This window comes from Anomalospiza imberbis, chromosome 8 (genome assembly GCF_031753505.1).
Source record: "Anomalospiza imberbis isolate Cuckoo-Finch-1a 21T00152 chromosome 8, ASM3175350v1, whole genome shotgun sequence".
Taxonomy (NCBI): Eukaryota; Metazoa; Chordata; class Aves; order Passeriformes; family Viduidae; genus Anomalospiza; species Anomalospiza imberbis.
The window spans coordinates 23,617,164-23,643,986 of NC_089688.1; the positions used below are offsets into that span (position 1 = coordinate 23,617,164).

A 26,823-nucleotide genomic window follows, 5' to 3' on the forward strand; every position below is an offset into this window, starting at 1 on the left:
AACAACCAGTGGCAAACCAGTGAGCGGTGTCTCAGACACAGCATTCAGAGGGAGATGCTCACCACATCATCCACTGCTGGCTCATTTATTCCGAATACTTAAAACAAAATGTTGGGGCAACTACAGAGAGAGCAAGCCTGAACATAGAAAAGTAAACTTGCTTTTCTTTGTCTCTAATATTAATAGGCATATTATGTAATTTCCTTGACTTACTGATCCAGCAACTCTAGTTACAAGAGAGGATGGGATTTCCTTGAGGTCATTCCCCCAAACTGTGTGAGTTGTTATTTTCCTGGCTCACCCACAAACAGAACGGTTTGCTCTTCTGAAATACTAATGTCCAACTGTTGAAAGGTTTTGCCAATCAAAACATTGTGGCCTTACCCCATTTTAATAATCTAAGGCATCAATCTCCCCTTTAGTATTTGTTTGATGTGTCCTGCACCCTGCTGAAATATCCCCTCCAGACCTCCCTGAGCTCAGGCTCTGATTGAAGAGAGATGCCATGCATCAGGCCTGCAGCTTTCTCTCTGAAATGTTTAGCAGGGGATGGTGGTAAAATGTATTTATTTTCATGTATTGAGGAAAGACCATATATTCCAGTCTCTTTTTTTTCCATCACTCAGAGATGGGCCTGAGGCCAAAACGGTGCTGCTAAGCTTGTTTTCTATTTAAAACCTTCATTTTTATTAATAACCCTTTACAGCCTACACACCAGCACTGCGGGAGTTGCATTTCCGTGTTATGTCATCGTGAACCGTTATGTATTTAATTCCTGTACCCACAAACCCATATGGACATCATTAAACACGCACCATACAGCATTAAAACTGTGTTCCATAAAGTGTGATTTAGTAAAAAAAAAAGAGCTATGAAGTGGGGATTTCTCTTTTTTTTTTTTTCCTAAGGTCATGGGAAAATGGAGAAGTAGGGGAGAGAGAAAAGGTTCAGCAGTGCTGCAGGTTAGCTCACAGCTCTCCATGCCTGCAGACTGAAAATCCAGCCTGCCTTATCCACCACAGAAGATTAATTACCCAGGAACTCCAGGCTGGTGATGATGAATTTCTGTTTGGCAGACCACAGAGACAACTTCTACAAAAATTACAGGTTACAAAACAGCAAAAAACCTTGGTGATTTTATTTCTGCCAAGTTAGTTTTCCATGACTTCTCCTTTTCTCCCTAAGAGTTGCCTTTAGCAAGGCAAAAGAGCAGGTTTCCCCATATGGCTGAGGGTCAGTCATCAGGGCCACTAACACATACAAGGGTGGCATAGGGTTTGCTCCCAGTTTCTATTCCAGCCCCAGACTAGCTCATCCTGGCTGTACTCTATGCAAACAGCTAACCCAGCAATGAGGCAACTTGTGTACCTTCTGTCATCCCTCTGTTATCTCATATGTGGTACTGGGGATGAAAAGATTTGGGGAAGGGAGAAAGTGATAGAAAAAATACATCAGAGAGCAAATAAAACCAATGAACCTGTGGGACAAATAGAAGAAAGTGTCGCAATGCTGAGGGAAACATTACAGAACATATTGAGAAAGAAGAAAACAATATCCAAGGGATGTAAGGGTAATGAAAAATAAAAACCAAAACAAAACAGAGACAGCTAAAAATGACACAAGAAAAGATATGCCAGCATGAGGCAGAGAAGCTGATGCAGTCAGGGATAAAGCAGTCAGGTAAGAAAGCAAGAAGAAAGCAAGAGATAAGAACAAAGCACAATGTAAAAATGTCATGTAAAAGATTTAGGTACATATGTAGAATAGGAGACAATAAGCAAATTGCCTACAACACACACTAGACACCTTCCAATGACCTAGTCCATTATACTGGAATGAGACCTGCCAAGCCCTGTTTGATGGATGAATTCCCTCTGCTCACAGAACAGACCACAGTGAAAATGGTGTCTGACAGGATGTTACAGCAAGCACAGCCAAACAAAGGTGCTCTACACAGCCTTGCTTATTGCTTTCTCTCAGAGTGGCTGCTTTCCCTTGTGGAGACTGTATTGATGCTTCATTGATTTTACAGCTACGGAATTAAAAGGCCCCCTCAAGGATACAGATGAAGATAGATATCTAATTGCTTTCATGCCCTTTTTAGCTGGGGTTTGGCATTTTTTTAAATGAAAAGGTTGTAAAAATAAATGCATAAAAAGAGCATCCAGGGCACACACAAATTATTTGCTATATCAAACCTCTAAACGATCAGGCCAAATAAGCCTTTCTGCTGTTTTGTGATATGTGTGTTTAGGAGTCTACAAGAGTAGATGTTACCTACCCTCCTCCCTTGAAAGCTGGTGACTTATTCCAGTTAAAATTGTTGTGTTGGCCCCAAAGCCTGTGTGCACATACTCCATACCTGCCCATCTCCAGGCAAGAAAGAAGAATTAACATGATTTGTAGAGGGGGCTACTGATGAATGAACCTCCTTTGTATCCCAACCCTCTCCAGAATTTTTATTCCCATCAAACAAACTTACACGCATAGACACACAAATAACTCTGGGTGCACGTGTGCTCCTGTTGAATTCAACACAGTTACTCACTGTGTAGGAAACTACCCAGGTGCATTAATGTCTGGGGGAGGAGGAGGCTGCTCTGGGGATGAGGCTGGCTGCAAGTTTAATGTTATCTAGCTGCATTACTCTTCGAGGTGAAATGTTTTTGACATTTGTCTCTGTTGGGCTGTGTCCTACTTCATTCAAAATCAGGAATTTACTTTGATGTTTTGAAAATAAAGACTTAAAACAAGAAACAGACGTGACTGGCAAAACTTTTTCAGGAAACTTGCAAAGGACCACTAGAGCTGTAAGCTGTTAAATGGGTTTATTTTTGTCTGTTTTGGGTAAGTCCTCTCTTAAACTGATCACCACATATTCTACTTACGTGATTCTGTGGCATGTGAGTATATCTGAGCTGAATGAATCTAAAGTGGAGATAAGACCAGAGATTTTCTGAGTATATATTCAGATAGACAAAATAATGTCAGAAAGCAATGTTTGTTTGTTAAAGCCCAAAATTCCCTGTTTGCTGATATTAATTCAATCTTCTCTCAAACACTGCTTATCCTGCCAGACATCAGGATGTATTGGGCAATAAAACAGGGCTCAGTCGTTCATATGCCTGTCCACAAAAAAACTAAATATAAACTACTTGTCAGGAATCTGGAAGGACAAATTTTTCTGATTTATGAGGATGCCGAATGATTGAACCAAGACTGTATTAAAAAAAAAAAAAAAGCATTATGAGAAAGCAGGCAAAAAAAGGAAGAAAAAAAGAGTACTAATTATATAAATCACTGGAGACTGGCCTCCCATAAGAAGAGGGGGAAAGGGACTGCTCCTACGATGTCTATTTCATCCCTTGCCTAACAATCCAAAAGCACATAACTTTCAAAGAACTGCATTTTTTTCACAGGCTGGAAGCACCACAAAGCATCCTTCATCAGCCTGGCCTTTTGGCTGTTCTCCTTCTCCAAATGCAAATGCTACATCTGGAAAAAGCAGTAATCCTCTCTCCTGCCTGAAAGCCTCCTTTTATCTCCATTCTCCTCAGAACTCCTACTTCTTGCAACTCCCCATTCTGACATACTGCTTTATTGAAGGGATCCAAGGCTTTCTGCTCATTTGCTGAATGTCTGCCTCTCATTGAAACCCAGGCTCACCTTTGGAGCTCTCTCACTTGCCAGCACAGGTCACCCTGTCCTCCCTCCCCCAAGCATCTGTAACACAACCCCCTCCTGCACACTCAGATGAGCACCAGCATGATAACAATGAACATTAACAGAAGCTTATTTATAAGGGCTGGTAAGAAAAGCCTCTCATTAGCTGGGATGGCCTGTGCAGCTTGGCCAGGGGCTGCTCCTCCCCCAGGGGATGACACTGATGCATCGGGAGCATTGCTAACCCATCCCACAGAAGCCTGCTTTGTGCTTTGAGACAAACAATAAGAGAGCTTTCCACTGCAAGAGTTTACAGCTGTATGCAGTTTCGGCAGTAGCCTGGCCTTAGCTTCATTGCAGAGATGTGTGGAGGTGAAGGAACTAAGCCAGAGCCTGCAAGATGCCTCAGCATCCCGGCCAGCTGCGGGGACTGCAGAGGTTATGTGCAAGCTGAAGAACCTTGTCATTGGGACCACAGAAAGTGCTCAGTTCTCTTACTCATGTGCCACCCAAATTTAGGAGCTGTGTTGCTTAAATGTCCCATCTTTTAGGAAGAAATGTAGAACACTAGCAAGGTGTACTGGTTCCCACTACAAGAGTAAAAGCTGCCCTAGGTACTACTCATTTTGCATTTGCCCTTACTTTCAGGGGTTGATGAGAACCTTACACCCCACTTTCTGCTCCTGTGTTCTGAATAGCTGAACTAATTCTCCTCACTTGGGGTGAAAATTCACAACACCACTGCCAGTGCCACAGTGCTGTGGCTGGGCTTTTTCACAGCAAAACCCTTCCTGCTCCTCTTTTACTTCCCAAATATTCTCAATGCCCCAACCAAGGGTTGCACCAGGGCTTACACTTTAATGCATTCATGAGTTCTTTTTCTGCTTGCCAGAGGCTGGCACAGGAGAAAGGGATCGTGCACATGGCTGATGCTGTCCCAGAGCTGCCTGCTGGAAGAGTTGAGGAATTATGTTGGCAGCACCAGACACACCTCAGGACTGCCAGAGGCAGATCAAGTCCCAACCCAGAGACCTGGGCACCACTGCAGAACGGATCACCTGCAAAGCTGTCTGCCAGATGTCTCCGTACATGTTTGTTCACTCCACAGCCATCCTGCTGCTCAGGAGGGCCCATGAAAACTATTTGATTTCAGGGATTTGGGACCATATTTCAACAGGAACTGAGAGGTTCCTTTTTGGTTAAATGTTCTCATGAAAAGAAAGCTCCTTTTTTAGTAAGATTTAGAGGATAATCAACATCTCCACAAAATAGCGTGTTCTGAAGTAAGATTAATTTAATTTTAGCATCCTCAAGAACTATGTAGCTTCCCTAGAAAGGGAGGATGATGTTGGTGAGGTTCTAATCCTTAGGAAAAGTACCAGCAATCTATCCAATGGGGAGCAGCAGAGACAGCAGCATTGCTAATTCACTAGTGCACCAGGAGAATTTCAAGCCTCTGATGAACGCTGTCTCTGGCATGAGTCACTCACACTTCACTCCTGGCACACTTGGATGGGAAAGGAAAAGGTTTATCTTTTAGATATGGTGCCCCAGATGTTCTAATCCTACAGCTGTTGCCATATTCCTCATAAAGCAAAATATACTTTTTTAGTCCCCAACATTCAACATTTTATTCTTTTATATTTTCAAGTACTAGCTATCTCAGGTTACTGGTGATTTTTTGTGGTGGTTCCCAAACGAGCCTGAACTGCTGTGATTTTTCAGACCCACAAGACTGTAATTGAAAGCAAATGTAATCAGACATACACAATGTTCTGAGGTTTACCACAGTGCACTGCAGTCAGCATTACTGGAGTGGCTATTAAAACTCCTTGGAGTTGTGAAGAAATACAGCTTGCAAGAATCCAGCAAATAACCAGCATTTATTAGATTATACTAAAGTATTGCAAAGCCACAGTCAATCCTCTACTCACTATATATCTAAGATCTGTTTAAATTAACATCTTCCTGAGCTTAGGCCAATTGTTTTAAGAGATGAACAAGGAAACAAGGAAAGAATTCTACTTTTAACACAGCAAATTCTGCAATCCTTGCATCACTGTCAATCTCAAATTGTCCATCACTGTCAGCAGGGTCATTCCAATCAAACTCTGCATAACTGGAAAAAGAAAGAGGTCCAAAAACAAAGGGTATCTTTGAACCCAGACACACAGCCCTAGCTGGAGATAAGCAGCAGCAAATCCCTTCCATAAAACTCCCCAACAAGATGCAAGCCTTAAAAGAGAAGGGTGATGGTGTGATTGGGGGTGGGGGGGTGGGGGGGAAGAGAGTGGTTAATTGAATTCCCACTGCCTCTTGAGTCTGCACTTAAAAGCAGGTCTAGGGTTATCTGTGAAATTTCAATTAAATCAAAAGCTTTGATAGCATGATAAGTCATTCCAGAGTTTGGAGTCAAAACATGTTGTTATTTGATCCTCTGCTTGTGTTCCTGGGAACAGCACGCATGAAAGACAGTCAGCAGCAGACCAGTCAGGAAGATGGAAAGGGTGGAAATGAATCTACTAATAGATCACTGTGTCTCCTTCAGCCAGAGCCACTTGAGGTCTGGTATTTTTTTATATATACACAGTCCTAAAGGTACCCCATTTCTCAAGAGACAGAAGAGAGAGCAAAAGAGATCACCTGGGACATGGGCAGCACTCCAGGGCATGACTCCCTACTGTCACAAAAGTTGGGATTTCTTCCCAGGCTTGCTATAAACAAGATTTTTACCTGCAACAGCATTGGGAGCTGAATGCAAATCTCTGTGACAGACACAAAACACTGAGTCCCGTGTATGTAATGGAATGGATTTCTAGCACAAACTCTTTGGTGCCCTGAGATGAACGGGTAAAGACAGGTACACTGAAAAATAATAATATGATTCAACCAAGCCAGAACCAAAACCTAGTTCTCATCTCAACAAAATGCAGGAGAGGCAGCAGCTCTCCAGAGAGACGTGACTTGCTTTACCTGTTGTTCAGCACCCTTTGATTGCTAAGGCTTCCTCCTCTCCCTTCAGAGGCAACTGCTGGATGAAAAGGGCAGTGCCAGAGACTCTCAAAGTCCTGTTTACTGAGGAACATCACCTATGCTTACCAGTGTTTACCATTGCTTACCAGCAATGCTTCACCTTAAATAAACGTGAGATTTCAACTCCACCTGGCCTGTGGTGGTAAACAGCATTAAAATACATTGTAAGCAACACCTTCCCTTGTCACATATAGTACAGCCTGATAAAATCCTATCAAATGTAATGGGATGTCTTACCTTGCCCCCAAACAGTTCAAAATCACACACAGGGTCACACTAGGCATGTGTACATGAGACTTTTATAACCAATGAGGCTACTGATCCTCAACAGTGCTAAAAACAAAGGGACTCTCCAGACAAGCAATGTCAAAATTACACGGCAATCGACAACAGCAAGAGCAGACCACTGAAAAAAACCCATCTGACCCTAGGCACCATTGGGGGATGACTTATCACCCTGGCAGCAACCACCCCATTAAGCATGTCTGTCCCTAGAGCCCTCCTCTTCAGAGTGAAAGATCTTCATCAAACAACAGTGTGACCATATTATAGACACAGCACTGACAGGCCGTGCTCTTCTCTGTGATGTAATCGTATCTGCAACATAAGCTGCCTATTCTTGCTTTCCAGAGATGTGACACACAGAGGACAAGACGGGCTATACTCAACTCTGTCATGTTAGTGAGTAGAAAACTCCACCCCAGCTCCTCCTGCCTGGCAGGTGATGAGTCAATGGTGACAGTGTGCAATTAACCTGCCAGCAGGGGCTCACCAGAGCAGGAAACCCAGAGAAGAAAAGGAAGTCTCCATCCCTCCTGCTCTCCTTAGTTCCAGGCTTATCCACAAAGAACATGAGGACCAGACACTTCTCTTCTGTATGGAGATAAAGATCTCTTTTGTGTCTATAAGCACGGGCATTTCAACCCTGTGGGCTGCAAACCAAGCATCACCTGCCTTTAAACAGAGAACTCCAGAAGATCCCATGGCATCGAGCCAAACCTCTCTAGAAGTGTGTGCTCAAGGATAACTGGCACCTCAAATCCTTAACAACAAACTTGATAATCTCTGAATCCAGTTATTTTGGTTCTGATCCAACCCTGCCTCATTAGGCCAGGTTTCCCTCACTTCCATAAACAAATAAATTTACTGTTTTGACTTTCTAACTGGTTTTGCATCTAGGAGCACCAGCAGCACAAGCTTTCCTGACAGATTCTGGAAGTAATGTTTCTTCCAACATTGAGTGATGATTTTGCAAAACAAATTATTTTTGAAACTGGTCACTTCTAAAACTGTATTATGGAAAGAATGGGGTTTCCTTACCAGAATCAAATCCTCTTAGCAAATCTCTGAAACCAAAACTCTGCAATCATTCAGCAGGTAGAGCCAAGAGATGTAAGAGGCCTTTCCAACATCACAAAATAAATCAATGAGACAGTAAGAAGCAAATTTCCCAGTACCTTGCATTAACCACTCAGCTTCTCCAGAAAGAAGAAATTTTATGGTTTAAGTTAAACAGTAAGCAAACTATTACTTTCTAATCTACAAAATAAGCATTGGCAAATTATCAGCAGTGATTACTCCTTTAGGATATGAGTAAAATTACTGGACAGGAAAAAAGATCTTGAGCCAACAGGTTTGGCATTTAGTTTTTCTAAAGGCAACATCTCTGCATTTCAAAACACCTCTCAGTCACTACTCTTCTACAGTGAAAGAAAAGTTGTTTTTCTTTTAATTTGTGCTCATAAACAGTGAACTTTAACTAGCTCTGACACTCTCTTGTGTTTCGCCCCAGCAAGGCAGCATCCAGTGCCACTGCTGAAGCTGCTGGGTGTTGGCAGAGCTCTTATCTCATTCTCATACTGATGAATTTCAAGTAAGTCTGTTTATTTTTAATCCATCCTGTGCCCATGACAGCATCCCACTTTTAAACCCTGCAGCTTGCTTATAACCAATCCAGGCAAAAGCTATTTCTGTACACTTGGCTGCCAGTGCTGAGTGTCAGTACATTAAACTGTCTTTGCTCCTCTCAGCTCTGTGTCCTTTCAGAGTCAGGCCTAAAAGCATGAGCCAACCCAAATGTGATACCCAAGGCAAGGAATAAAAGCTCATGTTGCTCCAGGTGCCATTTTTCTATAGGTTTTTTTTTTTTCTGGTTGCTGAACATATTTCATTTAGCATGCTTTCCATTTTCCCTCAGGTTTATTATTTTATATTTATCTATGTGTAATTTCTTCTTTCATTTTCTGAAAGAGTAGCAAAAAAATTTCAATCTTTTCTCAGGAAGGCTGAGTTATTTGCTGGTATCACCAATTCTGCAGCCAGTAGCAAATTTCAATACCCTCCATTTGATACTCCAGTCCAAATCAGTTTATATGCTACAAACAAAAGGGAAAGTCCCATGTGAAACTAAAGAAGAAAACGAGTAATGAATCTGTTGTTTCCTTTTTTCCATTCCTGCACTGGCTTCGTTTATTTAAGATAATGATCTCCAAGCCTTCCAGAGATCAGGAGCGCTGATGAAAGGCAGCACACACAGGGGGAACCACAGCCTCACCTGACTGTGGCCCAGAGACTGAGCTCCTGCTCTCCGGGTCACAACTGGGGATTGGCCACACTTGCCTCCTCTGCTCCTGGGCTGCCTGACCTCTCAGCCACAGGTTGTGACAGTCCCACGCTGTGAGCAGGATACTGTAAAGCACTTCTGAGATCTAAAAGCCAAAGAGACTTTCTTTCCACAAATTTAGGTGCTGAGGCCAAATATTACTAATAAATACAACCCTAAACCAAGCATATTTCAGAAAATAAACACAGGTGCTCTACTATAATGGAGATGCTCAAAGAGCTGTGGTACCTAATTCCCAGTGAAATCAGTGAGAGCTGGGGGACTAATTAGGAGTAGCCAAGCAAGGCTCTTGGCAATAACAGCCCTAAAGCATTATTGCATCCTTAGCTACCTAAACCTTGGTGAATAAATAATTCTTTGAGAATATGCAATTTTTCTTCCCTTCAAACAGTGAGTTTTAACTGCCTTCTCCTGTCACAATCTTTAATCAGAACTTTTCCCACTCTGTGTTTCATAATTTACTTCCCAGGTAAAAAAATCAAAGAAAAATGAAACCTCTATCTATTTTCTCATTTTGCATTTCTTAGGGAAATTAGTTTCCACTCTGCCTCTCTCAAGTGGAACAAATTTCCCAAATAAAATGTGTGCACTGAGCAGCCACAGTAACAGTGCCAAGTTCAGACTCTAATGCCAATTGTCATTAACTGGTGCTGAGCACATTCCTAAATGATGTGGAAATTATCTGCACTGCAGTCCTGTAAGAAAGAGCAATCACAAAAAAGAATGTCAGCTTTCCTCATAGCACATCTGCTCAGAGACTCAGCTGTCCAATGTATTGGGAAATACAATTCAAAAGTGATAAAATATAAAATATAAGTGAAATAAAAGCAATTAAATATAAGGGTTGAAATGTAAGTGAAAAATATTTTCATAATATCAAACAAATCAGAATAAATACAAATACTTCACACATGAAAACTTTTCCTCCTCTACCAATAGGTAATTTAATTGTTATTACAGAGCAGATCTAGGAAACAGAAATAATTGTATATAGACACAGTCATGCTTATAGATAGAAAATAGTGTTCTAGAGAGCTGTGCTTTAGCACCAATGCACTCATAAATTAAAGCAGCTTCCTTAACATGGTCCCTCCATTACCCTGGCTATTTCTGTTCAGCATCCTCATCAGGAATTTGTAATACATTAAGAATAAGAGGAGAATCCAGCTTCCATTTCACAGTGGCTGCCTGGCATCAGAGCATCCGAGTGTTACACCAATATTTAATTGATAGAGATATGATCAGTAAAGCTCATGGCTACAGACAACAATAGAGCATTTCTGTTCTTTAGTAAAGGTACTTTCAGCATTAACTCCATTTTCTGCATGAACCCTCATAATATGTCATATACCTATAAGTTCCCTAGCTTTTCTGGATTTGTATATTGTTTGAAAATTGCTTTATGATTCTCAGAGGAAAATTATTCACAGATACTGAACACTGCTTTAAATTCAGCTGATAATATTATTAGTGGTGGTTTAAACAGAAATCTTGTTTGAGACTGCATGCATTTCTATAGAGGGAAGTATTGGAGAACTGAATCCTTGGCTCTTGATCTGCTCTTTAGACTGGATCTAGACACAAAGAAAAAACAAACGCTCACAAGAGTCGTGTGGCTGTGATATTTTGAAACTCACTGCAAAAAAGCCCTAAGACCAGTAAACCATATGCAATGTCTAATTGATTAATCCTACTTTTTGGGTATTTTTGTTATTTCTAGTAAAATAGAATCATTAAAAATATTGGTTTCTGAGATTTTGTTTGTTGACTGTGAACCCTGGCCTGACCTCAGCCTTGAATTTAAATTCTCAGCAGAAATTTGAAATTAATCTACCTCTGGTTTAGTTATCAGTCATTATAATTATTCACAGAAGTATCCAGTAAATGAATAGTTTTTTAGTGACATGGTGTTTACTTAGAATAAAGGATAAATAAAAACACACTTCCTTCTTCACAGTGTCTTTTCCCATGGCAGTGCAGGATCTGGCCCTTACATGGGCATGGTAAAGGACACAAGCCCAGCCATTTGCCTACAGACACAGGTGTTTGCCCAGACACTAAGATGTCACATACTGGAAACAGAGGCAGTTGAGAATGCTCCTCCTGTACCAGGGCCGATGGTTTGAAGCTTGCTTTCTTTTCCCCTGCAGCTAATCCAGGGGATGGAGCAAGAGCTGCCCCAGGAACACTGTCACTGGAGCTCCCAAGCCTGCCTGGCACATCACTGCTCCCATGGCCCGCCAGCTCCCTTGCAAAAGCCATGCTTCCACCATGTGAAACAGCCTGAGAATGCTCCCTCACCATTCCACGCAGGAATTTGGTGTCCTCCTATGGTGTCTCCCATGCCACATGAAGGAAACCTGCTGTTGGGAGCTATCTGGCCTGGAGCTATATCCACCAGCAGGAGCAGGCTCAGAGGAGACTGTCAGCCAGTACAAATGCTGAGATTTCTTGAGACATCTCTCTAGCTCTCTGCCTGTGAGCTGCTGTACACAGAAGAGATTTAATGGGCTGGAAGAAATACCTTCTGCCTATTGTCACAGGACTCAAAAGCCTGGACCATCACCAAAACAGGAAACAGAAAACCTAAGCTGTGAATTCAACCGAACAAATTGGCCAGATTATGAGAGCACTGGGAAAGCCCAGCTTTTACTGCAGCTGGACCGTGTGCTGCTCAGCGCTGCGGGCAGTCGGAGCACGGCAGCAGTAGGAAATGACTCTGTAGGGAGCAGCCGGCGAGCCAAACACGGCATAACCCGGACAGGACCGCACAAAGAAGCAGGGAGGAGGCAAGGGTAGGGCAGATGAAGGGTTGTAAGGAAGAAGCCAGCAACACATTTGTAAAAGTGCCTAAGGAACTGCAGGGGAATTTTGGTGTCTTTCAGGACAATAGGAACAGAAGTGAAGATCTCAGCTTTGCGGCTGAATTAATGCAGTGCTACATAGATTAGTGCACCATTGCAAGCCATGGCTCAGCAATTAAAGGCATGGATACCTCTCTGCACATTCCAGCTGCAAGGTCAACTAGACATTTTTGTGTCTCCTCCCTCGAAGTTAAAGCTTCCATGTATTTCTGTCTGGAAGCACAGGTTTAGTCACTGACACACAATAACTCAATGGACTCTCTGGGCTCAACAACACAAATGCCCATGGGATTAAGGTTACACTCCTGAAAATTAGATAGTTAATTAAACCCTAGGTCAGGCTTTGTCTTATGAGGCCAAGCTGCTGCATAAAAACTGGGCACGTCACCATGAAATTAAAGATCATCTCATTGTGCACAGAGAGGAGACATGAAGGCAGCACATTCAATTCTGTTTGCTGCCCCTCGGTGGCTGAGTCACTTGCTTACTGTTCTTTAACACAGCAAGTTGAATGCCAATGTCTATGCTGACAGATCAACATACAAACCACCTCTGTGCTGAGGGCTAAAACAAGCAGCTGAAGAAATAGATAACATAATTAGGATAGTCTAGATGATGCCTCCAGGCTACAGCCCTACCTCTAGTGAGAGGAATGATGAACCATGAGGTTCAGAGAAGACTGAATTCACAGGGCTTGGACACTACTGCCTCACTGTTTCTGGAGGGGCTTGGCAGAGTAAGAAAACAAGGGAATAAATTGGGATTTCTCTGGAATCATGCTCCTTCCTGCAGTGCCTGCTGAGGTTCAGAATCGCCCTGGAGGTGTCCTTCCCCCAGACCCTACACAGTGGTCCAGTGAGCCTTAGATCTCCTCCCTTCCCCCTCAGTTCACAGAAGAAAAACACTAAGATGTTTCCGTTGGCTTTTACATCATCTTTTTGTAGAGACTAATCTTCAGTTTCAACAATACATCTTTTGTGAAGCACTCCCAGCAGAAACCTTAGACACCTTCCCTAAGATCTGTTTGCTTACAGAAGAGGAGGTAGGATTTGTTTTAACCCCGCTAGATTAATGTCTTGCAGACATTAGTGAAGTGAGATTTAATCAGGTTATTGCTCTACATTTTTCAGGGAAATAAATCATACTTATTACTAGGTTGGAATAGGATGCAAGGCTTGGGCTAAGAACATTCAGTCTTTTTTGTTTTTCCAGAGGGGAGTGAAGGGATGACTTGAAAATTCCAAACAGGCCTTCTACAACTTTGAGTAGGGACAAGGGATGCAAGCCATAATGGTTAGTGTATGTCTGGGAGTGGGTCTGGGTCCCAGTCCCCTGCCTTGCAGAGGTGCTGTAGGCCTGCACCAGTACAGAAAACAGACAGGAGTTTCAAGCAGACTCATAATCTCCATTTGAGATCCTCCATGTGAACTCTTCCATAACTCTTAGGACCTAACTCCTCTTCTGGGTGTCTGTTTCTGCCTGGCACACAGGGATGTGTCTTTGCATCATAAATGTGGTGTTGTGGGATCAAGCAACCTTTGCAAACCTACTTGCAGACCCTAAATGGAAACTGTGATAATCAGCATGTCTCAGAGTGTAACAGGCTTATTTTGTTGCAATGTTTTCTGCGTGCAATATGCATTTAACAATGAACAAGCAACTATATTTATTCTCACCAGACATTTTCCTAAAACAAGGCTAGATAGGAAATAAAAAAAGCAGCTCTTTATCCAGACTTTTGATTTAAAACTGCTCTTTCCTTCATTCATGAAACAAAAAAAGACTTTGCTCTCAGAGATGCTAGTAGTGATTTCTTCAGTACACATGTTAATACATCTCCTTGTACAAACCCATGCACGTGCAAGGAACAAAGTCTGGGAAATCAAATTGCAAAGGTCCTCCTCTCTTTTTCACCAGCATGGGAGCAGACAACTGAAGCCAGTACAAGTCTTTCCGACAGCTACATGTTTGCATGTGCTGAAGTGCCCAAAGCCCATAAGCTTTGCATCCATTTCCCCTTATCCAGTGGGCTGTGCAAACATGGGAGAAAGCAAATTCCAGTAACACAGCCTGCAATCAGGTTTCAAATCATGCAACAAAGCAGCACAAAGCACAATGGTACCAAGTCAAAATCTTATTGCAGAGTACAATAAAATATATCCTGTTTGGGATGAAAGAGAAAAGGAAATACCAGGCAAGGCAGCACTGCTGCTTGTAAATACCCTCCTGCCAGTGCTTTCCCTGGATAAATTAGTGCTATGAACCCTAACTCCATCAGCATGAATCAGCCCGTCTGCTCCAAGGTAAAGGCTACAATTCCGCCTCGTGTTTAGTGGGAACTCTTTCCCTCCTCCTTTTCTTGGCTTCCTGCTTAGAAAGAATAGACTCTCCAGAGACAATTTTGGATCTGGACCACAATCTTGCTCCCTACTGATAACTAAGTATCTCTGGGCAGGAGTACATTTAAAGAAGCAGCCGGTAATTAGGAGCCAAGTGCTTACTGGCAGGATTTCCCCCTGCTACTGAGCCAATGCTTTTTGGGAACTAAATGACTCTTTGGTGATAACTATCAGGTAAAACCTACAAACCAGGGGAGGTTCCCTCATTAGAACCATGAGCAAGAAACAATGCAAAGGTGGGTGGAGGATGGCTGAAAATTGTGTCTGAGGGTTGCTTGACTTCCCTGTCCTCCATTCACCCAAAGTAGCTGTGTGTAACTGCTGGGCATTTTCTAGGTAGTACTTGAAAGCTACAAAATCTGTTCCCATGTCTACAGCAGTAATGAAAACAAATGACCTTTTCCTTCCAGCTAATCAAAGTGTACTGAGCAGCACTGGAAAACCATCACAACACTTACTCTTTTGGAGGGTTAAGGTCTTCTGGGCGAGCCTCAAAGAACCTGAAGACTTCATCGCACTGTGAAATATGGGGAGGAAGCCGAACCAGTGCCTGCAAAACAAAACAGAGAGTGAGAAGCACTTAGACATAAGCCAAGTTTGAAACATGGCCTCAAACATCTAAACTACAAAGCACAAGGAGGAAAAACAGTCCTGGCAGGGGGAAAAGGAATACTGAAGAACAGCAGCACACCTGGCTACTTACCTGAGAAGAAAGGAAACAGCAAGCCTTGACTGCAAATGTCAGGTAGGAAGCAATGAATTCAGACAAGCAACAGTTCTTAGGATCATCCAATGCAATTTATATTGCCATGTGCTCAAGAGCAGAATTTGGTCCTTAAGTGCAAAACCATGACACTGCACAGATAAGTGCACTGTGGCTGGGACAGTCTGTGACATGGGCTTGCACAGCACCTCAAACACTGAGGTTAGGGCTTACGGGCCTTGTGTCAATGCACACAAATTCAACACCCACTCAGACTACAGATTAATGTGCTCCAGAAAGCTTTCCATGAAGCACTTTCCACACAAAAAGCAGAGTTCATGAAAAAAACCCCATAACAAAACGAAACCAAACAACAATTTGCTCCTAAATTAACAGGAAAGGAAGTTTGATTAAGTATCTGAAAAAAACAAATCAAACCCAACCAAAACACAGAGAGGCTTTTTCTGCATGAAGAAGGTTGCACAGCACATCCTGGCTAACAGTGTCTGTGCACTCACCTTGGTAGAGGGACATGGCACTTGTCACATTCAGCAATAGCTAAGTACAGTCTGGGCATCAACCACATTATGCTAAAGTGTACTGGAAAGCAAGACCTAAAATAAGACAAGCACACAAGGCAGAAACAAGCTATGAATTTGCTGTTCAGAATCTAGAGCTTTATGGTGCCAAAAGAAGTTAAAGAGCTGTCCCCAGCCCACAGAGATGGGGCAGCAGATCTCAGTGACATGACTCTGAGGCTGCCTCCAGAAATGACAACCAGGAGAGGAAAGGAGGCAGGACTTCACCTCCTCCTGTGCTAAGTTATGCTGAAAATAGGCCAGAGGTTAAATATAGACCAAGCTTCTTAGAGTTGCTGTAAACCTGTTTGACAAAATGAGATTGTCTGGCTCTTCTCCTAGTTGAAAGTAGGACAAACAATCTTGAAAGACAGATGAAAAATTGCACCAGAACTAAATGAAGATGCATTAGGGTGAACAGGTTATATTAACCATGAGACATCTGACTGATCTTGGACAGACACGCCAGAAGGTCCAGCCAAAGCACAAAGGCAGGACAGGGCAGTTGGCTACCATCACAGCTGTTTTTAACCAGGCTTTAGAAGTGGCCAGATTTGTTTCCAAGACCACATTTGCTTGGGGATGTGAAGGAAAAGAGTTGGAAAAAGCCTGCTATGAAACTGCAGGTCTCCAGTATTAGATGATGGGGGTCTTGTTTTGAGGTGTTCAGAAATTTAAAGTCAAATGCTTCCACACCTACAGCTCTCCTTTTCTTCGTGAAGGGAGGTTATAAGAACATTAGGAAAATCCATTCGCCATCACTGTGAAAAATGAGACTCTGGCCTTTGGTCATGTGGAATTGCACTACAGAGCTGAAAAAGATGCCTTGCAAAGGAAGCAGCATCAGATGCAGAAGTTGGTCAACAGCTTGGTGGGTCCAAGTGCCAGCGTAAGCACCACTGGCTGCTGCACTAAGGCAGGATGAAACGGAACAGCTGAAAAGCTCAAGCACTTTTACGGGAACAAAAGATGCCCTGGTCTCCACCTCTGTTTGTTCAAACTTGTCTAAAAGTGTAACAAAGGTGTGAGCTCTGCCTTTTTTCCTACTGTACATAAATACATGCATCCAGTTGGCAAACCAGGAACAACACTGGGAAGTCAGGAAGGGCCCAGGAATAGTAATGATCACAGTATGTTGAAAGAGAAATGCCTCACCAGCACGGGCTAACAAGAGCATAAACAACATTTATTCATCTGCACCCCAAGCAAGAGACAGCAAAGCCATGCTGTCTAAACAACAGTGGATGGAGCTGATATTTAGCACTGGCTCTACTACTCACACCCTTTTTGGTTAGGGCAGGTTACTTAACCTCTTTTCATCGAATTCAGCTGGGATATATCTTCAGTTACCCCCTTACAATACTGAGCAATAACACTTATCTAATCTGCAGAAAGGTTAGGAGGCTCAGATATTCAATATCTACAGTGTGTTTTGAAATCCCAAAGGGCTCAATCTTGCACAGTCAGTGGGGCAAGAGCAAGCAGTGCAAACGATACGCATCATTACTAGAGAAACACAAATACCCGAGTTACACCCAGTGCGGGGGGCCTCGCACATCAGACGCCTTCCTAAAGAGTCACCACTTCCCTACAGGTCGCAGGTGCTCACCCTTCCCAAGAACCAGGCTCCAGATGTCAATACTGAGCTGGAGCACAGACTGGGTTTTCAATGATGCAGGAATGCAAAGCTGCTGTGGAGATTTTTGCTTCTAAATTGAGGGAAGCTTTGGGAAATCTGAACCCCTTGAATCAGTGGTTGGCTGCCTGGAAATCCCCAGAAGCACTGTGGTCCTGCCGAGCTGAAGGGATAACTGAAAAGCACCTCTCTGACTCCAGGCTTTTGCAGGGACTGGATAAAAATCAGCCAGTCATTTCCACACCCAGCCATCCACCTTCCCACCCTGGGGCAGGGCTGGCTCTTCTGCTTCTGAATCATCTCCCAACGTGCTGCAATTTCCAGCTTTATGCACAGGGATGGACTGAAATCCACTCCATAGTAACTTGCCATGGTTTTAAACAGTCCAACCAAGGGTATAAGACCAATCAGGATCCTTCTATTAAATTTTGAATAGCAGCAATAGCAGCAGGGAGCAGTGACACTGTTTAGTGAGACAAATGTCTCTTCAGCAAATACACAATATCCACGTGAACAAGTCAAAGCCAACACAATTCCGGTGAGCAAACAAAAAATGCACTGAGGAGATCAGGGACACCACTGTCAGTCTGCAAGGGGAAAATGCAAGCTTCTGGCATTTCCAGCAAGACAGTTCCAGGGCAGAGCTGCAACAGCCTGAAGGAAAGACTGCAGGGTCAAGGGAAGAAGTGTAAAGACAAAGAGGAACACAAAGGACAGAAAGGACAGGGAAGTGACATTCTTCAGGGGATGTGAAAACCAGAGGTAAACACACAGAGCTACAAACAGCAAGCATCCAGGAACAGCAAGGAACTTGCACAGGAAAGGTGAGAGATAAAAAGTGCCAGCAAGCAGAACTCAGCCTTGCACAAGCATCGAGTACTATCAGTAACAGCATGTTTCCTTGCTTGGCGTGCACAGGCGGATGTGCACTGCTCAGCCCTCACGCATCCCTCAGGAGACAGGCTTTTATGTGTCATTCCAGCCTGTGATCATGTCTGTCTCTATATTACAGCTTACAGTCTTGCAGGGCAGGTGACTCAAAAGGCTGTTGAAAAGCTGCAACATTAGGCAGGGTGTGAGCAGGCAGCCCTCGGTGCTGGGAATGGCCAGCTACTCTCAGAGCACCAGCCCACCTGTGGAAAGCTGCTGTGTGCCACACACAGCAATCAAAGGCAGCAGAGCACCAAGTACAGGCAGGGGTTCATTGCTTAAGGTTACATGAACTGGAAACTGCTCCCTGGGACTGTATCACAGCTCAAAGCTTCATGGAATACATGGTATAAAACCCTGCAGGCGCTTCTAACGATGTGTTGAGTGCTCTGGGTTGCATTTTTGCAGATACATTTATAAAAAACTGATGCAGGGATGTGTATGTGTAGAGATGCACAGCACATGTGTGTGTATGTGCACAGAATGGTACTCACCCCACTGAACTTCATGTGTCTTAAATGGGAGACTGGTCACACTTGTCTATCAACTTGTATCATTGCTGGAAAAAGAGCAGCATCTTCAGAGGTGCTTTGTCTACCCCCTGCCATGGGTGTCTAGCTCTGGGAGGGGTGAATCATTGATTGCCTCCACACAGCCTCTAGAGACACTTCAGATGCACAGCTTTTAAATCCCTAATATGCAGTGGATTTATTCCCAGCTCTGCATACAAATACACAGTGCCAGTTCACAATACTGCACAATTATGACTCCCTTACTTTTCCTCTAATTGTTTATGATTTTCATTAACATTAGTCACTAGAGCCATATGTTTGGGAATGGTCATGAGCCCAGCAAGGGGGAAGGTGCAATTAAAACAGATCATTTTTGAGAACAAAGAAATAAATTGTTTCATCTATATGAAAACACCTTCTGTTTGGCTGAGAACCTCAAGCCTGAACTAAAGCACTGAAGTGATGGATGGCAAACACTGACAGTCAGGCAGAGAAGCAGATTAAGAATGCATGGTGGTGGTTCAGACTGGAGAAGAAGTGGGAATAAATAAAGAGTTGAGAAAAGCAGGAAAGAGGGTGCAGTTTTGGAAGTAACTGGACCATGTAAGAGCTTTTGGCATGGAAGCACCATAACACAATGGAAAGCAAGGCTCTGCTGCAGGTACTGAGAGGAGTGTTGCAAAAAATTAATTCTCATAACTGCAGCCAGTCTAAATGCACTGGGATTATGAAACATAGATTTAAAATAACAGATCAAGTCTGAAAGTATTTCACTAACAACAGATAAATGTTGAAAGTATTTCAGTTCAACTCCCATTCTTGACCAGGACTACTATTCCATCTTCAATCAAACTGGCTTAGTTGCACAACGGATAGAGAGAGAAATGTCTGTGTACCTGTTTTGACAGGTTCAAGGATTAAACCTTGAAAGAGGCAGGACTGAGAGACCAAAAGGGAGGTAATTATGTTTGTGAAGTATGGTCTCTCAAATAGTGAACCTTAATAAAAGAATGACCAGTACTCCTGGCACTGATGTGACTTGCTCATTTAATTTTTTTATTTAGGTGGTGTCCATTTGGGTACTCAAGCCTCACTACAGAAAAGCCCCTAAGCTTCTACTTAAAACCATATCCAGCTTTATGGGACAGCATGAAGGCATGTGACAAATCTAGGTTGGTGTTTATGACAACAGGATGTTACATCTTAAGGTCTTCCCTGCACAAAGATGCCTCCCTCAATTAGGATCAGCACGCACAAATATGAGAGCCAGCAAATTCTGGCCTGTGTCTTCCCAGAGGGCTGTGAAAGGACAGAGCAATGGTTTTGTGAACCACTGACCTGAAAGGTCTTTCTTGAAGACAGGATGGTACATACTGGACAAACACTCACCAGAGGTGTGTTTGAAAGATCAAAAGCCTCATAAATAAAATGCCTCTCGGGAAGGGAGCTCTATGAAGTTGCTCTTTCTTTCACATTGGCAAAAATTCCTAAACAAATTTAGAAAATCAGGCCCAATGAGCCCAGAAGACCTTAAATCACACTAAACAAATTCCAAGCCTACAGTTAAGAGGGAAATCATCCAGAGAGACTAATTCCAGTGGGCAGCACACATTTACTGGCAAAACACAGTTTGTTTGGTAACTCACTCAGGTTACCAGTAAGGACATCCAGACTGCACTTTCATGGAGAAAACTCCTGGAAATCTTCCCACGTATCCCACTCCTCTCGTTTTCATTGCAACTTCAAAGTTTCTTGCAGCGTTAGCAAAACCACTGGCTTAGTCACCTCTGTGATGGCATTTCTCTAAGCTGGTACAATGCACTGGGAATAACCTAGGCATGAGGGGTACAGTGCCTGAAGCTGTAGGGTCCAGAGGGATCATGCCCCTGATACAGACTCTTCTGCAGACCTCCCCTTACTGCCAAGTATCCCCACAAACTCTAAGACAGCCTCTGCTTATTCCTGGCACAGAAACCACAAACACATCCACACAGCAGGAGTAAGACCTGCTTCTCAGTCATGCAAATTTCCACACTGACAGTCTGCAAAAACAAGACAACAAATGGTCAAACATTTGCATCCCCCATTTGTGCTTAAGCTTTCCAGGACAGGTGAAATGGATGAAAAACTCTTATCTTGCAAACAAAAAATGCCATGAACTTTGCATTTGAACCTGCCTCCCTCCTCTGCTGCCACACAGATTCCAGAGGACAGAGGTCTATTGTTCTGTTTATTCATTTTATTATCCCACGTCATATTTATTCCATCAGCTTCACCCACATAATTCCAGCATAATTCTCTATTTTTTTCAAATTTGTCAGCCTAACCATTTCAGGAGTAACATGGGACATAAAAAGACACTACATCAAGCACAAGAAACGTATGTGTCAGAGACCACTGTAATAATATACTGGAGAAGTCACTAAAGGTTTGTGATACTCAGTGCTGAAAACCACTGTGGCTGCTACTGGACAGAGGAAACACTGGGCTGGGGGAAACTGGGCTAATCCAACACTGCAGGGTCTCTGTTCACAAAGGCAGCATCTATCAATATATGGATTAAGTAAACAGCTTGGCTTTAGGGACATATCCAACCATGTCTGGGCAGCAGCAGAAGATCTGGACCAAAGTGAAACCATTCTATGACCTGAGCCAGACTTCTCTAAGAGAGAAAAAAGGAAACGAGGAGAGCCGGAATCACCGCACCACAGTGTCAGCGAATGTGCCCTCAGCCACAACACATCCCTTGGCCACGACCAGTGGAGCGCCAGAAGGCCTGGCTGGGTCAGGACAGGTCTGTCTGGGGCACAGACAATGGGGTCCCAGAGAACCAGCTGCCCTGGTCACTGCTTTCACTGCTGGGCGACAAAGTCCCTGCTTTCCCCACTTCCATCTGCTGGGTGAACCCTGACATCAGCCAGCCCTCGCTGCTCCTGTCGCCGGCAGTTCCTGTCTGAAGGAGGATGGCTGGGGACCCAGTGAGACCCTACATATTTCAGAAAGAGCCATTTGGCTGCCAGCAGGAAGACAGTACACCAATTGTCACACAAGAAATCCTGATCTCATGAGAGAAGACTTTCATTGCAGCTTCCTCACCCTGGGGGTGCAGATGGCATGGGTTTCACCACCACCACCACCACCCCCCCCCAGCACGCCTCAGGCACTTTGGCAATCTGCTTCCAATTTTGGATGAGCAAATGTCTGACTGGAGAAGTTCTTGGGAATGCTTTTTTCCCCCCTCCACCTGCTCCTCTGACTTTCTAAAAATGGAAAGAAAACCTCAAGGGAAATAAGAGAGGAAGTCTGGGGTTTAAATAATGTGCTGACGGGCTCAATAGATCTGCAAAAACTGGGAATCCTACTTGCTTAAGCAAGTACGACTTGCCTAAGCAAATGAATTTATTCTACTGACAGAGAATGAATTATCATCAAATAATAAACTCTAGTTTAGAAAGAAAAAATTAGGTGGCTTAATATTCTTCTCAACAGAGTCATGCTTTTCTGTCCAGCAATACATTTCCAGGCTTTCACTCATGAGGAGAAGCACTCCTGGAAGACACAGGTCCACCCTCAGTGCTGCACCAGCCACCACTGTCCCTCATGTGGCACCAGGGGACAGACAGACAGAAAACAGAAGAAAACACCACCTTAGTTGTGCCACTCTGCCTGCTCAACTCCTGAATCATTGAGGCTGATGCAGAAATAAAATCCACATTTAAGGCAGGCGAGGCTTAGAGCCCATACTGAGTAAATGAGGCACCAAACCAGTAACATAAGGTTTGCCAGGGAAAATGCTGTGAGGACCCTGGGAGCAAACAGCAGCCTGTTTCCACCTGCCCTGTTAGTCTTGGTGGTGACTGGGAAGGACCATCCTTCCCTGTGATGGATGTCAGCACTGTCCAGCAGGGAAATGCCAGCGCTGGTGGTGCCCTGAGCCCCCCTGAGCGGGCAGGAGGGCTGCCCTGCCCAGAGCCCTTACCCTGCAGTACTCGTCGATGGGCTTCAGCCTCTTCACTGCTACGTCTCGGACATGGCTCCTCCGGAACAGGATCTTGCCTAAGGAGAGAACGCATAAAAGGGAAGGGTTAGGGGCATCACCTGCCATGTGGGACAGCACAGCAGCACCAAGAAGAGAGGGTTTCATCCCTGGCTCCAGCCATGGCTGTCAGCATGAAACCTGGATGACTGCCACCACAGTCCTGCCTGTGTGAGCTTCCAGAAGGGGACCCAGGGACTTATGGGACTGGGGGGTGGGGGTGGTTCTGATTTCATCCTGTAGACAACACAAAAGGTTTTGGTTCCCTCGTAGTGATGGCACTATCCTGGAATGGACTGACACTATGTTATGACTCGCTCCTAGCTGAGGGTCACTTTGGCATGTCCATGCTGGCTGTGCAGGAAGCATCACTGGGCTCCATCTGCTCCCCACTCCCCACTCAGCTGCCTCCCACTGTGGATGCTCCTGCCCTTCCAGGCAGACAAACCACACACCCAGCTCACAAGCAAATACAAGACTGTTGGTGACAGAGCCCTTATAAATCTACACAGAGAAACCAAATAACAGAAGAAAAATAAACAAACTCCTTTTTTTTAACTAAAAAAAATAATAACCTCCACGTCCTTACTGGATGACATTTCTGCAAGCAGTTAAGATTAAATAAACAACCGGGTTTTGTGTGAAACTGATTGTAACAAAGTTTATCAAAATAATCTAGGAACTGAGTTTCCCCACACACAAGGATGTCATAGAGTTGGTATTTTTTTGGCTAGAAGGGATTATATATTTATATCATTTTTTGGTGGTTTTCTTCCCTTTTCCTTTTGTACTATATTTCTTTTAATATAATGAGACAAGAATAAATTGTATGTTCTCCTTGTGGTAGAGGAAAACAGTATCTGCCAGCATTATTTAGTCCATGAAATATCTATGAAAAAACCACGACATCTATAACACACCCTGCTCCAAACTTCTTCTGCCAACAGGCAAATAAGATACTCATCCATAGATTGTGAGATAAGAAACTGGACTAAGAAGACAGATCCAAAATCTGAATATGTGGCTTTGACTCCATCTGATCACACAATCTGAGAGGTTAATGAAATGGCAGCCTTTGACAGTCCAGCAGCAAAGGCTCTTAAGTCTCCCCCAGACACTGCCCCTTTTGGTTGCCTTTTCCTCCATAGCTGCTAATCTGGAAGGTGTTAAAGCCTTTTGTTTCAGACAGGAGAAAGTGGTTTATCTTTATCCCCAATTCTGGCAACAAAACAGTTTGTGCTGTGAGGTAAAGCCATTTCCTGGTGCCATGCATTTCTCTCTCTGGGTTGCCTGTGGTTATCTCATTACTATGCTGATGTTGAGCCATCCCTGTAGAATGTGATGCCTTGTGGTCATGGGAAATCTTCAATGGATGTCTGAGACATTGCATCATCTTGAGCAATTTAGCAAAATTGCATCAGCTTGAGCAATTTAGTCAAAAGCAGCTGGAGAAGGGAAGTGACCCTTCCATCCTCCTGCACTGACCCACTCTGGACACACTGAAAGATTCTTGCTTTCCTGCTTCTCTGTCTGGTAAATGGTGAGAATTGCCTGCCTTGAGGATCACTCTTTACTTATACTGCATATCTGCAATAAACTGCTTTTTTGGGGCAGAAAGAGGTAGGGGTAGCTATAGAGAAAGGAATAGGTCCTTTCTCAGCGCTCCAGAAATGCTGGTGTGGGAGATCTTGGTGTTTCTTTTTTTTTTTTTTTTTTTTTTTTTTTTTTTTTTTTTTTTTTAACTTTTATAAATACACTGCAAAGAGAAAATGACATTTTGGAAACATTCTCACTTTCTGGCTTTCCTGTTTTCAGTTCAAGCCATGAGTCGAAAGTTGAACGGGTGACCATATAAAAACATAAAGGAAGCAAAGATTTAAACACATGAAAGATCTCCTGTAAATGCAACTCAGCTTTTCTAAAAGTAATAATAAAGAATGCTATATTAAACAGAGTACAAAAAAGACCCCAAGATATGACAAATCTTAATTCAGTCTTTAAATGGAGATGGAAAATATCAGGGCAACGGTGGTGTTAGGACAAAACAAAGCCCAGAAGGTGCTTCCATTTTAATCCCATCAGCAAAAGGAAGATCTTCCTTCTTCTGCTGGAACCTGGAAAAGGCTCAACAAAGCCAGCAGGAAAGATCTGTAGCTGCCCAGTCCAGTATGGCATTCAAAGCTGAGATCTGGAGAAGACTGGGTACTTTAGAGAACCAAGGAGTGGCAGTCAACAAAGAAAAAACAAAAGAAAAACAAGGACACACTGCAAACCTATGCAGTTCTGATGGGCAGCAAGGAGGGGACCCTCTCACAAATTCTGGAGGTCTTCAGACAGAGAAGTCTCATTGACAGTGTCACCAAAGTACCTCTAAGGAGGGACAGCTTCCCAAGTGCCCAGCTTCTTCCCTTGTTTGGGAAGACAGACTGTGCTGACAGGGGCTCAGTCAAAGCCACCACAACCAACCAGCAGGAACCACTGCAGACCCGGTGTGAGTTACTACTGCTCTCTCCAGCTCCCCCTTTTCTCCTGCTCTTCCTCTGAAAGCAAGGGCGGTCCCACAGGACTGGAAAAGGAAGGGATTGTGAGAGACACATGTTGTACACTCCTTACCTTCTCCAAGTGAGTGCAGACCCCATCAGTGGAAAGCTTTGCCTAACAAGGGAGATAGGGTCACCATAAATCCAGGGAAAGCAAAGAGCTGGGCATCAGGAGCACATCAGCCAGCAAGGAGCCCTCTGGACAGCACTGGAAGGGAGCATTTTGCCCAGCACCAACATCAAGTGGGAAAGATCCAGGGTGACTGACAAATGCAGAACAGCCCAGACAATTCCTCATGAGGGTGAAGCAGTGGTTTATGTGCCACTTGGCTTTTTCTCTGGGAATATAAGGAAGGGATCTATTCTCTGTGAGTACATAGAGTGCTGCTTCCTCTCTCCTGAATTTTACTGCAGCTCTTTTAAGCCTCCTCAGGCACTACAGCCCCATGTTACAGAAGGATGAGTGGCTTTTAACCATGCTGCAGCCCAGCTAGGAAACGAACAGGAAGTCTGTCTCAATTCAGATGGAAAATCAAAGGTTACATGAGATGACGCTGCCTCATGCAAATATTTCATTCACTGGTGTGCCAGGCTTGGACAGGGCCAAGGGAGGTCTGGCACATGTTAGGAAGGTCTCTGAAGACAGCAGCAATTGGAAAGAGAGACATGGGAAAGACAGGGCTCCAGCCCTGCTGCTAATGCAGGATAACAGTATTTATTTTTATCATTTTTTCTTTAAAGAAAATATTATTCCTAGGAAATTAATATGGATAAGAGGCAAAGTATCAGATTTAACATAGTAGAGGACATCTTAAGTCATCCCTTCATCTGTGTGTGTGTGTGTCTGTGTATATATATATGTAGTCTTTAATTTCACGACCACACACCTCTTCCCTCATAAGACCTAAGTTTCCTCCTGTATACACAGTGGGTGCACAAAGTGGGAATAATAAAGCTATGCAGGAGATTGTCTATCTGGCAGCTGCTGATTCCGTAAGCTTAAAAGTATCCTCAGAATATCACTTTATACCTGCATCACCTCATACTTGGGGTAACATAGACTTTTAACAAGTGCCACGAGGCCCAAGAACGAAGCGATTTAAATGCATCCAAACACTCTGGTGCTCCCGTTAGCCCACAGACCTGTGCTGGGTACACCAGAAGGGTCCACAGCCTAATGGTTTGTAATAGCCAAGGATGTGGTTTGTAGAGGAAGAAGGCCAGCTCCTGTGGGGCTTGGTGACACTGTGGAGCATGGTCTTGAGGCAGGGCAGCACCAGGCACCACCAGGCCAAGAAACACTACA

General features: G+C 43.7%; 1 protein-coding gene across 4 annotated transcripts in view; it reads right to left on the minus strand.

Annotated features, from left to right (window-relative positions):
- The window catches only part of SH3PXD2A (SH3 and PX domains 2A), a 238,667-nt gene that overhangs the window by 116,258 nt on the left and 95,586 nt on the right, over positions 1-26,823 (minus strand). For all 4 annotated transcript variants that reach the window (XM_068197985.1, XM_068197986.1, XM_068197984.1 and 1 more), the window contains exons 4-5: positions 22,921-22,997; positions 15,041-15,132 (exon numbers count right to left, since the gene is read on the minus strand). In XM_068197985.1, the coding sequence (XP_068054086.1) occupies positions 15,041-15,132; positions 22,921-22,997 (169 nt within the window). The remainder of the gene's footprint in view (positions 1-15,040; positions 15,133-22,920; positions 22,998-26,823) is intronic.